This window comes from Tachysurus vachellii, chromosome 2 (assembly GCF_030014155.1).
Source record: "Tachysurus vachellii isolate PV-2020 chromosome 2, HZAU_Pvac_v1, whole genome shotgun sequence".
NCBI classification, from domain to species: domain Eukaryota; kingdom Metazoa; phylum Chordata; class Actinopteri; order Siluriformes; family Bagridae; genus Tachysurus; species Tachysurus vachellii.
Window position 1 is genome coordinate 25596241 of NC_083461.1, and position 17252 is coordinate 25613492.

General features: G+C 43.6%; 1 protein-coding gene across 4 annotated transcripts in view; it reads right to left on the minus strand.

Moving 5' to 3' along the window:
- jmjd1cb (jumonji domain containing 1Cb) overlaps window positions 1–17252 on the minus strand; it is a 110118-nt gene that overhangs the window by 11308 nt on the left and 81558 nt on the right. For 2 of the 4 annotated variants that reach the window (XM_060864008.1, XM_060864011.1), the window contains 11 exons: window positions 12025–12130; window positions 9998–10122; window positions 9727–9870; window positions 9244–9288; window positions 8448–8712; window positions 6085–7817; window positions 5618–5790; window positions 2680–4850; window positions 1433–1634; window positions 530–744; window positions 56–208 (listed from right to left, as the gene is read on the minus strand). In XM_060864008.1, coding sequence (XP_060719991.1) covers window positions 56–208; window positions 530–744; window positions 1433–1634; window positions 2680–4850; window positions 5618–5790; window positions 6085–7817; window positions 8448–8712; window positions 9244–9288; window positions 9727–9870; window positions 9998–10122; window positions 12025–12130 — 5332 coding nt within the window. The remainder of the gene's footprint in view (window positions 1–55; window positions 209–529; window positions 745–1432; window positions 1635–2679; window positions 4851–5617; window positions 5791–6084; window positions 7818–8447; window positions 8713–9243; window positions 9289–9726; window positions 9871–9997; window positions 10123–12024; window positions 12131–17252) is intronic. The other 2 variants (XM_060864009.1, XM_060864010.1) reach the window with 2 other exon arrangements.

Sequence of the window (17252 nt, forward strand, 5' to 3'; positions counted from 1 at the left end):
CAGTTCGGTGTGTGACCCTCACCAAGCATAACTGAATGTAAAAACAAAAACTGACCTTTGGAGTTCTTCTTCTCCTTTGCCTTGTAGCAGTCCAAGCACACCACAAATCCACATTTCTGGCACACCCAGTGAATGTTGAACAATGTGGCCTCGCATGCGTCGCAGCTCTCACGCACCCCCCTCACCGCCCGTTTCCAGGCTATCTTGGCTGCGAGGCAAAGCAAACAGAGTCTGGATAAAATGGATGTTCAAGGAGCAGATTGCGAGAATTTTCTTTCTTTCTCTCTCTGTGTTAAAACCAACAGATGGGATAATTTCATATTCCTCAGTCAGCAGACAGCAGAAAAAAGCTAGTGTATGTGTAATGTAACAAGAATGTTTCTGGACTTTATCTGGCCGCATATTCTGTCATTTGAAATGACAAATCAAGTTTCTCTAGACATATTTAAATATATAGCCAGAAAGGAGAAACAAAGAAAAGGAGAACAGCATAACATAGATAGGAGAAAATCTGATATAGTGAAAGTACCGTCTTTTTTTATCCATGTGGCTGCAGTCTTCTCACTCATGACCAGCTGGCAGAACTTGTCTCCGATGTAGCTGAGAATATATTTAGAGGTTTCCAGGTCCAGATCATTCTCTTCACATGCATCTGGAGCCCAGAGACTCAAAGCCTCCTCATCGTGCTGGTCAGGGTATGAGAAGCCATCGATCCGGATAACTCCGTTCTTACTATATGAAAGGCTACAGAATGAGTGAGGAAAAAATAGTGGTTAGAGAATTGATGAAATAGACGTGGAAGACAATGACAAGAGCTACAACAGTAATGAAATAATACAGTGTGTGTGTGTGTGTGTGTGTGTGTGTGTGTACGTAGAAAATGGAAAGACAAGCTGCTATAAACAGGCCCCAAAACAATATTTTCCTAACCCTGCTTAATTTGCACAAGCTTTAATGACCACACTAATTCAGGTTATGAAAAAAACTGAGTGGACAACTACATGATTTTGTCCAAATCTGGAGTGATGTCATTATAACATGGCCAGGCCTGCCATTGTCTGTGATTAAACACAAGAAACTCTTTTTTGGCAGAGCTCATGTCCTCTCAGGCCACTTATAGAAGATTACAGATGGCCAGTAAACAGCAAGGAATTAAAAATAGAATATATTTAGAATACAGGGGATGATTTGTCCAGTTTAGGCTAAGCCAGATCACTGGAGCACAAGATTTGACTTTTACCGTCTGCCATGAAAAAGGATCTTTGACTTGATTCCCTTGCTATGGCAGGCAGTCTTGGTTATGACTATTAGCTCACAATATCAGTTATGTAGCCCAACTAAAGTGGTGGTTTCTGTTGTATTACCAGTATCACTGAACTTAAAACTCTATTTTAGCATCTTGGACACTCACTGGTGTCAGTGACTCTCTTACCGGCGGAAATAGTAGAAGCGGCAGAAGACAGGAGAGTGGGTGGGCTCTTCTCCTTTCTTGGTGCGGATAGAGCGGCACTCGCGGCACTTCTGCAGGTTGGGGCCAATCTCTGAACATGAATCATCCTGCAGGAAGGACTCACCCGTTTGCTTCAGCTTCTTCACTTTCCTCCAGTCTTTCAGCACTGAGCGAGGAATACCGTCTGAACATGCATGCACACACAAAGCACAAATATATTAAGAGACATCTGAACGTTGGCTGATAGTTGATCCTTTATGTATGTTTTGCTTATGTAAGTTACTGTGCTTGGCAAATCAGTAGGTAAAACATTTCCATCCATGACTCGTGAACAAAAATCACACAGAACAAATTCAAGTAATAATGCAAAACTTTCTTATCATTTTCTCATGCAGGCTGATGTGTGATACTAAGCACCTAATAAAAACATGAATGAAACGTCAGTTGGAAGATATGAGTATAAGACGGTGACGTTTTCATCATTCAGTCACACCTATGTGACTTCACTGGCTCAGTATTATGACTACAGTTATGAAACATGACAATTCAGAGTGACTGTGTGTAATGGATCACATGTAATATGATATTAATGCTCCTCTATGTAACAATAATACAAGGGGCCAGCTAAATGCTCTCTGGTTAGAGGCACACTTAACATGCCTTGGCAAGATTTATTTCACATAAAAGTTGAACATTCCTTTGAAACCTCCACAGCTGCAGTCCAGATGTGAGTGACTCACTCCCAGACTCTCTATTTCTGACATGCAATATTTTTCTCTTTAGAAATCAATACCACAATTTAGATCATGTAGTGATCAAAGATCACGATTGTTTAGATTTCAGATTTAAAGATTTTAAAAGCTTTATTTCTAGAGTAAAAATGTTTTTTTCTGTAACTGAATAAGATAACACAAGAAAAAACACAAGAAACTCAAACTCAAATTAACAGTTAACAACCCTATCTATACAGTAGTGCACACTTTAAAGCCTACTTTAATTTGCACACACTTGTTTTTGATTCGTCTTTTCTTATGGAGAAAATCAGAAAAGTCTAAACTGCTCTCTGTCTGATTTATTTAATACCTTCTGTGGTATCTGTGATTTTAAGCCTGGAATATTTAATGAGTTTTTATAGTTTTCATAATTTATTTTATTTTATTTTTTTTTACTAATCATTGGGGCCAAACCAAAATGTATGGCAAGGTTTGTTATTTTGACCTGAAACTTACTGCTGCTGGCCAGTTTAAGTTTGGTTTTCTCCTTGGCACTTCTGAAAATGCCATTGGGCTTGATATCATCCTCATCCTTTTCATTCTCCCCTTTCTTCTTTTGCATGTCATTCTGTTTTTTCTTGTAGGTGGGCTTAGGCTGCCTCTTTGCTCTCTGCTCCTGCTTGCTGTCACTGCCATCTGAGTCATCACCACTGTCCGAGCCGGAGTCATGTGGCCGCTTGGAGGGACCTCGCCGCGGTTTCCTTTCCTCCAGGCTCATTTTATCCTCTAGGCATTTGCCATCTTTGCCTATCTCTGCATCACTGGAGGTGGATGCTACTAGGTTCACTGTGCACGGCTTAATGATCTCAGAGACGGCATCGGGCATCTTCTCCACCTTGTTTGTGTTACGATCTTCCTCTGAGTGCCGAGTGAGCCAAGCTTTCTTCAGCTTGTGGTAGTTGGGCTGGTTCATCTGTGATGACTGGCCATTGGGTAAGGGGCAGGCTTTGCTGGCTGGGTTGCCAGGTGAGGCACGGTCCTGGTTGATGATGGTGGGTGATTCCTGAGAGGATCGACTGCTGCCTTCGCTCTCTGAGGCACTGCTTGATCCACGGGACTGGGCAGCAGCCAAGGCGGCCTTGTGCTTCTTCAGGTGGATGAAGTTCCCAGAGTAGGGCTGTGGAGCTGGGGACAAACCAGGCTGCAGCAGCTGGCCACTGGGGGAGGATGTCCTGGCATTGCACTCCTGCAGCTCAGGGCCGGTTGGAGTCCTGCACTTGGGTACAGGGCCATCTAGTCTGTTAATGTTACAGCTGCCCTGAGCAGCTGGGGTGGAATATGGCAGTTCAGTTGTGCCTCGACTTAGCGCATTGTATGTGGAAGCAGCAGAGGCAGAAGTGGTTACATCAGTACTGCTATTGCACTTTGAGTTAACAACAGCTACTGCAGAGCTGGGAAAGCTGCCATGGGAGACTCGGACAAAGTTCTTTTTGTATTGCAAAAAAAAATCCTCCCTATTTGTGTTTTGCTGGATAACTCTTCCAGGTTCTCTCGTCTCAGTCAGTTTAGTGCAGTCCAGTTGGTTTTTGCCTGTATGTGGCCTACTGACAGATGTCTCCTTGGTGCCAGTCTTAGAGCCCGGTGAGCTGTCATACTTAATGCAGGTTCTAGAGCGAACAATAACAGAGGCTGTGGCTGCCTGTGGCTTCCCTTCACTTTTGTCTGAGTGCCACTGAGCTGTTTTATCATGGTTCTGTGAGTCAGACCTCCATGACTCACTGGAACCCAGCTCTACACTGCTCTTCACCTCCCTGAGCTCTGGCAGCAGAGTGGGGGGCTTCTGTTGCTCTGATACCTTCCCAGCCACACTGACTGGCTGAATGGGGGTGAGTGTGGGCGGGGAGAGGCGACCGCAGCCAGCCTCCTTGCGGTCCAGTGTTTGCTGGGTGGGCGGATGAAAGACAGGTGCCCTGTGCAGGGCAGGCATGCTCCTGAGTTGGTTTGAGGGTGAGACAGCTGGACTGTGGCGTTCACTGGCTGCTGCTGTGGTACTGAGGGGGTTCAGGGCCACCTGTTGACTGAGCTGCTCGCTGATCTTCCCCACCAGGCCCTCACCCTCTGGCTGGTGCTTGATGAGTGGGGGAGGCTTGGACAGGGACTTTGCACTGCCTCTGCTACTGGTGTAGGAGCCCAGAGGCAGGGGACTTGAAACAGAAAGGGAGGTGAGCTCTTTGGAAGGATAGAGACGGGGTGGCTCATTCACCACACTGTTGGACAGGGTGGTGAAATAGTTGCTCTGCGGAAGTGATTGAACAGCAGAGTGCTTGTACTTATAAAGATCAGAGGAAGAATGTTCATTCTCCTTAGGTGGTCCACTAATGGGGAGGGAGGGAATGCGAGCATAGGGCTCACGCTCTAGCTCTCCTGACCGGATCTTGGCAGTAAAGGGGGCCACCTCAATACTCTCCTGTAGAATGCGGCGGTTCTCCTCCTTGTACTTAATGGCCCGGTCTGGGTTGTCCAGTGGCAGGCGGGGAGGCTGTGTCTGCTGCTTTATGTGAGATGAATCCATGTAGAGACGCTGCAACTCTATACTGTTGGGTGTCCGGCTTCGGTCTGGCTCCTGCTTCAGATGGGCTGTTACCAGGCCACGCATAGGATCTACAAAAACCTTACTTTCCAACTCCCTGAGAAATGGAAAAACATAGAGAATTTTATCAATCATATGTTCAATGATACAACAATGTCCCATCCAGTGTGTATTCCTGTCTTGCATTTAGTGTTCTCAGGACAGGTTCACGATGGCCCTCTCACTATGACCCTCACAAAAATAAAAGAATTATATTTGCATATTTCTGCATGTTGTTCATACTTTTTTAGAGTATTGATTAAAATAAATTTAAATCCAATAAATTAAGATTTTTCCAAAACTTATGGTAAATACTGGTTTATTGAAATAAAAACGTAAGTCACTCTATATAAGTGTCTTCTAAATGGCAGAAATGTAGAAATGTTTCAAACAAACTTCACGTTTACAGAAACTATTGGCTCTGCAACATATGATCTTAAACATTTCTTAGACTGATATAATACAGGCCAATTTTACTTCCCTAAATTGCAAAATTGCCTTTTTCATATATCCATTTAGTCTAAATCCAGACCATATCATTATATATCATTGCCAACATAACAAGCAGATCATACAGAGACAGTGCAGTAATGTAATGACCTGTACAATCAGTAACACCCGAAAGCATAGCAAGAATTGAACTGACCTCTGTGTTATAGACTGTACTATATTGTACCTTACCAAGTATATTTTGGACTTTTATGGCATATTGTAACATAATTATGGTTTCACACATTTGAGTTATGGGCATGGTTGGTAAATGAGAATAAATTAGTTTAATTTTAAAGACATTTCAAGTTTCGAGAGCTTTGTGTGTGTACTCACCCTTTATGATGATCTGCAGATGTTTTAGAGAGTGGAGGGCTGGAGTGTGATGTGATTTTAAGGGGCCTGTGGGGGTCAGCACTGGCTGGTCTACCTGGGACATGGCTCAGAATCCCTAGGCTGTCTGCTGAGCTCACAGGGGTGGGCTGATGGATCCAGGGGCTGGAGGTGTTCTGTAACACACAGACACACACCCAAACACACAGATAAAGATTTTTACATCCATCTAGGTATCATCACGGTAAGCACAACTGACTTGCACATCATTACTGATTTTGTTCCTTATTCCTGTTTCTTTGTCTCACTGTTTGAGTCATAAAACAAACCTTAAACTTTCTAAATGAAAAGGATCTTGATTAACGCTACTTACAACAGCCTATAGTAATCTCAGTATCTCCGTTTTAAACAGCATACTATGGAGAACCTAAACACTGGTTTAGATGAGGAAAAAATGGTGATATTCTTACCCTTGGCAGGCTAACATCTGAGTTCACAGCATTTTCTGGATGCACCCACTTTGACCCAGGCAGGCTAAGTCCAGGAGGATAGGAATGCTGCGTGCCATTATGGTACTGCCAAATGATGGGGTATAGGCCCAGCTGGTTGTAGCCAGCTCCACCATGTGTCTGGGGCAGCAGCGGTGGGGGCGGTTGCTGTTGCAAAAACTGTTGTTGCTGGTGTGAGTGGTGATGAGCTAGAGCCAGATGACTGAGTCCACCTGAGTCAAGGCGAGGGTGGCCACCCAGCAGGGACGTCGGTGGAATGGCAGGCAACACGGTGGGAAGCAAGGGGTGGTGCACCGAAGGGTGTGGGCTCAGGGAAGATGCAGGTAATAGGTGGGAGTGGTGGTGTGAGCTAGGTGTCAGGCAAGTAGCGTGAGAGGAGCTGTGGAGTGGATGGAGGTGGGGAGGAAGGTAAGTAACATGGTTGTTCTTGGCCTCAGGCCGCACCAGTGCTGGGTCACGATACACTGTAAAGTGCTCATTTTTGTCAACGATCAGAGGGCTCTTGGTGGACTCAGAGGGATTAGTTCGAGCAGGAACAGGCTTGAAGCTGGAGCGTGGGATTTCTGCATCTGACTTAGCAGACAACCGGGCAACAGTGGATGGGGGGTTGTCATTGTGTCGTCCTTTGTGTTTGGTCACTTCAGGGGAAGTGTTTGGTTTAGGCTTCATGGCCTCCAGGACACTGTGGGTTTTCGACTTCATAGCGTCAGGAGAGGGATTGCACTTAGGATTAAAGATGTCAGGTGAAGGGTTGGACTTGGACTTGGCCACATCTGGTGATGAGCTAAGTTTCTGTGGTTTTCGAACATCTTCAGCAAGGGAAGCATTCTTGATGCAAGGCATGATTGAAGGGTACTGCTGCTGTATTTTCTCCCTTTCTCTTTCGGCCACAGCAGCTGATTCGCTTACCGAAGCCACAGGTCGGATAACCTCAGAGTTGGCAAATTCTATCTTGCTGCCCAAGTTCTGGCCTAACTGATGCTGCAGCTCACCCTCTGGCTTCCTGCATTCAGAGACTGAGGGGTTTAGCACAACATGTCTGGCTTCAGGGACAAAAGTTTCATGTTTCTGAGAGGCCAAAAGGGCAGACACAGCCTCTAAGTTCTCTCTGGTTGTTGGGTGGGAGCTAGAGTCCTCTGTGATGTCAATTACACACTTTGGTGTGTGTGTTCTTTGTGCCCCTGTGCTAAAATGATCCTTGGGGAGAGTTTTCACAGTGCTTTTTATTTCCACAATGCACCCGTGAACCTCAGCAGGACCTAAGTTCTGAGGGTGTGCACAGGGGCTGGGAGGGGGCTGTAGGGAAGGCCGTACCGGGGACCTCCTCTCCCCTGTATGTTCGCTCTTGGCAGAGGGCACCACTTCCATGGCTGTTGGCTTGACAATCTTATCTACAGTAGATTCCTCCTCCCAGGGTGACATCCTGCTATTGGCATCAGGTTCCTCTAGATCCTTGCAGCTCTGGGAATTCTCCTCTTCCTCACTGGCTTTTAAACTGCCCTTACTTTTCAGTTCATTTTCAGAGCATGGTTCTGAGGATGAGTCCAGGTGCCTCTTATTGGAGTTCTCAGAGTCGCTGCTCTCTGAAAGATCTGATGCCTCCATCTTTATCCGTTTAAGGCCAGCCTTCTTCTCTTCATCTTCAGCTTTCCTCCGTTTGCTCACCATCTGTTTTGATTTGTTCCTTGTAACATCTGCAGCACAAGAATTCACAAAAGAGAGGTCAGCTAGGCCCATAAAGTTTTACATTCCTAGAATGATGCACCAAAAAAAGTGCTTTTGAATAATTCCAAACAAGGGAGGATTTCGGGTTAAACATGTATTGATTCTTAAGTGAGTGCTGTATTAGACATGACAGCGCAGCTTCTGGTGCATTTCTGAACACTTCAGAAGTCCATTTGACTGCATTGAGAGCATTAACTCCATCCTCCAGGCTCGATGAGCTGACATTACATGCTGTGGCTGTGGTCGACAACCAACTGCCTTCATAAGTTTTTACTTTACTAGGCACAAAATCCAGAACATCTAGAATACCTATATATATAACACCAAAAATACATCAGTCAGTATCTATAAATGATATGAATGATATTCAGAATCTGGCTGGAAAAGCCAATCCAAAACAAAGCAAATTTTAACTCTATGGAGTTGATTGTGCATTTATTGGTTTGTAAGCGCTTAAATATAAACCATGACATTGCTATTTTAATGACATTTTCAAAACAGAATAATTAAATGTAAAAGAAGGGCCAGTGAAGGTTTTAATCTGGCTACAGCTGAAAAATAGACACTAAAGTTATTGGTAAATTGTAGTAGGAGGTTACCTCCTCTTCCACCTCCAGAGTCCATCTTTTCCTCTTTGATCTTCTCATCATCTGGGATGCTGCTGTCTGATCCCTTCCTACGCGTTGATCGGGACAAGCGCTGTTGCCCTGGTGATGACTGCAGCTGTTGTTGGTGCTGCTGGGATACCTGCTGCTGAGCATGCTGGGACTGTTGCTGCTGGGCCTGTGAACCCTGCTTGGTAGCAGAGCCTGATGAGTTCATCACCGGTCTGGGACTGTTGGCCTGGGCACGTGTGTAATGACCCTGTGAGCAACCCGGAGACAAGTAGACACACACAAAAACACCAGTGATGGCCACCATAAGGAGGACTGGATTGTAATTAAATTTGGCATATGTTTCTTTTTCCAGCACTGGGTTCAAATACACAAACAACCACTAGCACCACTAATATATAATACCAAATCTTCACAAGAAATATAAGGAAAGGAAAGGAAAGGAAAGGAAAGGAAAGGAAAGGAAAGGGAACCCCATTTCAACATATTCTTGTCTGTCCCGAACTGCACTACAGACAGTCTATCAAAAATGGAGTCACAGCACTAGCCTTAAAAGGAGAGTTCCTATGGCTTTTCTCTGCTCCATAGTTTAATAGACTCTATGCACTCATTCATGCTAGAAAAACTGGCACGCAGTTATTGGTGAACTACAAATAAAAATAGTACAAGCGGGATATGCAGAGGCTAGCCAGAACAGTACTGTGTCTACAGAATTACAGAGGGATATGCAGATTCTAGATAAACAGCTCTAATGCTATGGAGAGGGGGCGCAGCCCAGTACCTGAGTGCTTCCTGTGTTGCCACTTGGTCTCCCTCCTGTGGTCTGCTTGCATATCCCCAAATTATGTTTTTCACAAAGAAACAAAAGAGAAGAGAACAAAACAGAAAATAAAATAAAACAAAACGGAACAGAGACGTCTTGTTAATAATAAAGGGACCAGAAATACTACAAGGCTCTAGACTTTCATTCTTAAAAAAATTAATATAAAAAAAGAAACAAGACTTTTAAGCACATAGGAACTTTACTTTAAAAGCTAGCTACAAAAAGAGCACATGGCCAGCAAACGGCACACAGTGCACAGAGCAAAGCATAAACAAACAGAGACTCTGACTACGTGAATTTATGGTTTTAAACAGACTGAAACTTAGGTAAGTTGAATAACTACTACTAAACAGCACAACACAAACAGGCAGTGTGTGCCTGTGTGAAGTGAGGTTGTGTGTGTGAGTATGTGTGCTTCCAAGCAGCAATTGCAGTACTCACGTGGGCAGTGTTGCTATTCTGGCTAGAGCGTGATCTCCTTCTGGATGTGATGCCTATATTTTCTCCTTTCAACAAAGAATGGACCACATTGTCCAGAAAGGTCATCTGTACCATAGAGGGATCAACGTTCTGAGGCTCTAGTACCTACAGACAGGAGTGGGAGACAGTAAGGAAACTGACAGTACACGATCTGGCTGGATACAGGTTACCCATATAGATATATTTGAAGATGACTGGGTTTAACAATGGCAGTGGTTTTAACTGGCTCTACCTGATCATTCATCACAACCATAGTGCGGCTGAAGAGGTCGTGATGAGTAATGATGCCCGTGAACCACTGGGTGGCTGAGTCTTGCCTGTAAACACGTACGCGGTATCCATTTAAAGAATAGGGACCTAGAAAAATTGGACAGAAGACAGAGGAGCAAAATCTGTTGTTAGAAGATGCAAAAGAAAAACAGATGAGAACCATCGGCTAGTTTCACTCTATATACTCCATAGTGAAGTTCCCCACTGTGGGCTCAATAAAGTTTATCTTATCAGATAATTTATCTTTCTAATAATAATTTTTGTTTATAATTGAGTACACATGAACATATTAACATATCATAAGAAAATACTATTAAAAGGATATTAGTATGATTGCGGTGTGTTTCTCTGAGTTCTTCAGAGCAGGATACATGCAGAATACATGGGACACACCATCATGAACTGTACAGCTATGATTAACTATTTAACAAATATTTATTAGTTAAATAACAGTTTTTAAGAACAAAAACTGTCTAAACATAAGACCTGTAAAGTACAACAATTTTTCAAAACAATCTTATAAATTTTGATCAAAATTTCTTCCCATGAAACTCAAGAGGAAAATAATTTTTAAAACAATTTAATATAATATATATACATATACATATGTTCTATATACAACAGTATCATTATGCTGAAATGAAAGATGATTGGTTGAATAAGACTAGCGTAAAACATCCTGAATAATGCTAGTCTCAGTAAGCTAGCATTTTATTACCTGAACAAGCTCTCAGTGTAAGCATGACTAAATGAAACACATCCATGTACCACCACTCTTTTTGAGAGAGCCAGGCTGTGGTGTGAAAGCCTGCCCGTTGTGAAGTGCACTGGACTGTCATGTGTCCCCTCGAGATCCGCACCTCATTAGAGGAGTCCAGACTATTTCCTTTCATTACTGCTCAATATCTGCTGTACCCAAACCAGTGAACACAGCAGCTCTCCAAGCAGACACATGTGCATTCACACAAGTCTAAGCACAGGACTAAAGCACACGTTGCATTTTCTGTTCTCTCTCCCTCTCTCCCTCTCTCCACCCCAATCAGAGACCAAATCCTTTGCTTGGAGATTCTTTCCATTCTGCTGTCTGATGCCAGCTGCCAAGTTTAACAATTATATCTAATTGTTGGTCTGGAATGCTGCTGCTGTGGACATTGTAAACAAGAACTCATGCCAAAAGCCACCAGAACAGAATCTTCTGGCTCCACCCACACACCCACACCTACCCATACACCCATACACACACCCATACACCCACCCATACACCCACCTATACACACACCTATACACCCACCCATACACACACCTATACACCCACCCATACACCCACCCATACACACACCTATACACACCTACCCATACACCCACCCATACACCCACCTATACACCCACCCATACACACACCTATACACACCTACCCATACACCCACCTATACACCCACCCATACACACACCTATACACCCACCCATACACACACCTATACACACCTACCCATACACCCACCCATACACACACCCATACACACCTACCCATACACCCACCCATACACACACCTATACACACCTACCCATACACCCACCCATACACCCACCTATACACCCACCCATACACACACCTATACACACCTACCCATACACCCACCTATACACCCACCCATACACACACCTATACACCCACCCATACACACACCTATACACCCACCCATACACACACCTATACACACCTACCCATACACCCACCCATACACACACCCATACACACCTACCCATATACCCACCTATACACCCACCTATACACCCACCCATACACTCACCTATACACACCTACCCATACACCCACCCATACACCCAACCATTCATAAAAAGCATTTATTTATGCAAACCAGCCAAACTGCTAGAGTTATCCTTGTGGACACACACACACACAGTGTGCGATTTGTAAGAAGGGAACATGCCATCATTGCAATGTTGTATTCTTTGATAGTGTCTTACCTTGCATAAATATTTCCTGCACCTTTTGGTCTTTTACCCAGCTTTTCACTTCTTCATGAAGCTGTGGATTGTCCCTGAGAACAGGACTCAAGTTGTCCACTTCATCCTGCACAACATAAGGAACAATCACACACATTTGTAATAAGCAAATGATCATTTCATAATGTGTCACGTTGAATGCATCACTAATTTTGCATTGCGTCTTTTTGTTATTATTTTTGCTCAATCCTGGCACATGTATAGAACTTGGATCTACACCAACCCAGATTCTGAACTCTACCTGCTACTGGAGACGACAATGTTGGCTAGCTAAAGAGCACTTTTTTCTTGGTGTTACTACGTGAAGTGTGTCTGTGGTGTTAAGATAAGTTTTTAAGTTCAGGATCAGGTGTTGTACATTGCGGATGATGTAGACTCCTCTTCTAGGTCATGACAGTGACTTCGCAGAAGAACTTAACTCTGTACTCCGCTTATTTCCTGAGGATGTCCTCTATTTCTGCTGACTTTGTTCAAAATAAAAATGCTTTGTCTCATGCTCAGCTTTGGCTCCCGTGACCTCGTTCACGCTGAGCCACTGCTACTATACACATAATAATACATATAACCTTCTCCACACAGGCAAGTACGTGTGTGTGCTCTCATTAACCAAGTCCTCTTGTTAAATGTTTCTAACGCTTCTCATTTTCTACCCATCTAGAGGTATACAGAGATGTACCAGCTCCAGTTGAATTTCAGACATTCAGTGAATAAATGCCAACTCCATGTAGCCTTTGAGGACAACAGCCTCCTCTAATCAATACACAATTATCAGACTGTATCTGACTGTAGAAAGGACATTATTCATAATAACACACTTTGGTGTTTATAACAGTTTATAATCACACCCTCCAGTGTCATCCACATGAGGATGAGGTTCCCTTTTGAGTCTGGTTCATCTCAAGGTTTCTTCCTCTTCCATTTAAGGGAGTTTTTCCTCCCCACAGTCACCTCAGACTTGTTCATTAGAGATCAATACAAACACATAAATATTAAATATAAGTCTAATGTTAATCTTGAATCTTTGTATTATATAAATCTTTTTGTATTAGGTTTCTTATGTTCTGTAAAGTTACTTTGAGACAATGTCCATATTCAAATAAAATTGAATTTAATTGAATTAAACTTGAATGAGAGTGTGTGTGTGTGCCCTGCGATGGGTTGGCACTCCGTCCAGGTTGTATCCTGCCTTGATGCCCGATGACGCCTGAGATAGGCACAGGCTCTCCGTGACCCGAGGTAGTTCGGATAAGCGGTAGAAAATGAATGAATGAATTAAACTTAAAATAGCATTAAAAATATATAAGAAGAACCAAATCATGCCAGTAGGACCTTTACTATATGGAAATAATTGCAGGTTTGATATAATTACCCTTTGCACCAGATACAGATCAGGTTCTTGTCTTCAGTATTTGATCACACTTCTACTGCTGACATGGGTGAATATTTTTGCTTGAAATAAAGAGCTTCTGCCCAATAATTTAGAAAACTCAGCTTGAGATGATGATAATAGCTTTAAAAGAGCATTTGTAAACATTTTTAAAGAGAGTTGAATTATCAGTCATGCCGTGTTGATTATTTACCTATAACAGCATGCCTCAGACAGTAGTTCACTTTTGTTAGTTAGTTAGTAATTCTTTAGTTAGTGATAGGACTTGTGGAGTGGATGCAGCATTTTTATAGATAGACTTGAGGATGTGCTGTTATAGGAAAATAATTATCTCATGGTAATTCATATGAAGGAGATGTCAGGATCCACCCCGGACTTTGGCCATGTGTGTTTGTTTATGTTCTGTGTCACGTGTCTGCCCCGCCCTTGTTTAGTCCGCCCCGCCCTTGTTTATTCCGCTCCACCTCTGCACACCTGTTCCTCATGTGTTAATTGTCACGTGTATTTAGCCGTGCCGCAGTGTCGTGGAATCCTTGTCGTCTTTTGTCACGTCTTGTCATGTCTGGGTTCGTCTGGGTTCCTGTTTTGTGTTTTTTTAGTTAATAAATCCAGTTTATTTTAGCCATCCTGTATTTGTGTCTGTTTTTACCCCTCATCGCTGACAGGAGATGCATTTCTCTGCTTCACGCCAGGTCATATCATACCCTCCTGACTTTATTTTCCTGTAACAGCACCCTGTGATGTGGGTTATACTCTTCTGAGTGTGCTGATATTCTCAGATAACTGCTATGCTATAAATGGAGCTTGAGAGCACTGTCAGTGAGATTTGATCCCTCGGCTCACAGGTTCTCAAACGGTGCTTCCGCAATCTCTCAGAAAATATAAGCTGCCAATTTAAAAAGGAAAATCCGCTAATTAAACATCAGTAGTCTTCAGGAAGTGATCGCAAACGAGAAATAATGTGCCATGAGTTCATTGTTTAAACATTAACACACAGCCTTGACATTCTACAAGCTCAGAAATCGAGAGGGTAGCATTTCTGTAGTAGTAGCCCTGCAGTCAGCCGTGTGTGTGTGTGTGTGTGTGTGTGTGTGTGAGGGGGTGTTTGTGTGTCTGTGTGTGTGTATCCATCAAGGGTCACACAGTGAGAGGGAAATCCGCCCACCACTTCCATTAATTGTTGTTGGTGATGAGAAGTGGGAGGAGGCCACAGGAGCAGAGCCAGACTATTTACACGTGTACACAGTGTGGCTGATGAAGAGATTAACACACACACACACATACACACACACATAAAACTCACAACCATGCTTCAAACCAAACACAGCCCACTGCTGGGTGGAGCTGCTTCCCTGCAAATATTAGTAGCACAAATATGCAAAGCGCTGTCTCTTGCAGGTCGGCAAATCCTGGCCGTGATTCACAACAGAAAGTGCGCACTTCTGCTTTGCATCGAAAGCAGAAAGAGGAAGTCATAAATAAAAGAGTATGACTGGCTGTGAGCATGAGGGGAGCTGGTCAGGTCATGGTTGTGTCATCTACACAGGCCGTGATTACTCGTAACCAGATGGGGGTTGATGTAACATTTCAGCAGCGTCGTGACTTGAGCCTGGATGTGATCACACGTTTCACTTCCTCTTCCTCTGAGAAAATGCAAAGAGCTCAATGTTTTCAGGATAGAAAGGCAGGATTTGTTTATTGAGCTGCAGGCTGTATCAATCGCTCTCCCCCAACACACCCACACATCCACACACACCCACACACACGCACAGAAAAAGATTCCTTTCATCTCCCTTCGTAAGATCACACTTACAATCTTGTGCTCAGTGCTTCTGTTTATCTCTCACCATCTCTGTCTCTGTCTTATCCAAGAACAAAGATGTCTTGTTTGGGAAAGTGATAGCATGAATGCCAGCATGAGTGAAATCCCTGTGCAGAGGAAAGAGTGTGTTCTCTTAGCAGACAGAGTAATTTCACAAGAGCTGAGAGACCCTCCATAAACGTCTAGTGTACCTCTTTTAATGGCTGCAGCTCTGTAATCTGTATCAAGCGTCTTCCATCAACCCCCCACCCCCCACTTCTAACATATATTGTGCACACTCTCGCAGGCCGTGCTGTGAAGGGCATAGCAGACATCCTGTGTATGTGTGTGTATGTGTGTGTGAGCAGGCTGCCATCCATCACTTTAACAGCAGTGTGTTGCAGGATTTTCCACATGGCCAGTAGTGGAGGAGAGAGAGAGAAAGAGAGAGAGAGAGAGAGAGAGAGAGAGAGAGAGGGAGAGAGAGAGGTGGTGCCATGTATTGAACCCCATCCATACCCCCATTCTTTCTCTCTCACTGACCATGATGTAATAGATTGGGCTTTTCTTACACAGCTCCATACAGCACCAAATCCAGACCTCACTAAACACCTCCCTGTTTCTCAAAATCAAATGACAGCGTTGGAAAAGTCTAAACATTCAAGTGAGCAACAACATCAACAAAAAAGCAACAGACTTTGTGTTGCTATATTCCAATTCCGGATAGAGAAGATGTTTATTTGGTGAACCAGGAGCAGCAGGGCTTCTGCTGTAACAGAACGGAGCCATTATTATTCACCTCAATGGCGGGCCACCAAACCACACAGGGATGACGTGGAGCCTGCTGGCGAGGAGCCTGTGGACACGTGCCTGTGCCATCTGGGTGCTGAGGAGGTGAGGGCTCTTTTCACCAGTGGTCACACTGCACTGACTCAGGGACTGAGCAAATGAATAAATAAATAAATAAATAAATAAACAACCTGCTATGAAAATAATGTCCATCACATCACGCCTGACATTAGTACACCAAAGTGAGTGTGATCTACAGGAACTGATTTAGGAACAGCGTCCTGAAATAAACTCTAGTGACCCTGTGCTGACTGTTGTACCTTTTAGTCTCAACCTGGAAGACAATAACATCAATAAGTGTGGTATGAATATGAACATGATTGGTGTGATGTAGCTCAGCCTTTTTATTGGAAGTAGCTACAATGAGTTTGCTAAGTACTGGCTAGTGAAATTAACATCATGTTCATTAAGAGGAACTCAAGGAGACATCCATAACAGATACATATGTGTGTGTGTGTGTGTGTGTGTGTGTGTGTGTGTGTTGCCAGCATGGAATTTACAGCTCTGCCTCAAGGTCAGAGTGCACATGAATCTCTCTTTCTAGTTCATTTTCTCTTCATGACCATATCCTATCCCCTCTATCTCTCCCCTGTTTATTTTTTCCACTCCTCTCTCTCTCTTTTCTCTGCCTCCCTCTCAGCCCCCACTTCATTCTCTTCTTTTGAACACTTCTCTCCTTTCCTGCCCCCTTCCCATCAAGTTGCCTGATTGATGGTGCTGCTCTGGTTTCAGTTCCTTCTTGCTCAGTCCTGCTCACAGAGCTGCTCTTCGAGACACAGAAATCAAACACATATTAATCAGGTCAATTTCACATCTGGACCTCTGCTGAACGGTTAGTCTATATTAGTGATCAGTGTAGCAAAGATAATTTACTTACTAGTACAGACGAACCATCGCAGAACAAAACAACAGCATTGACCTCTTTAAGCCTAAGACAAATGCTATTACTCCAGATTACTAGAGCACCTCTGACCTTGATGGTGAACTGTGCCTGTGTCATGAGGGAGAATTAGAGCAGGAAAGATATCTAAAATAACTTCTGTTTGTGTGGTGGAAGAAAAAATATGCTAAAATCTTGTAAATGCTGATAGAAAGTAAACAAAAGAATGGGCTCAGGGACTGTTACCATGGCAGGAGGCAACATGGGAGAGC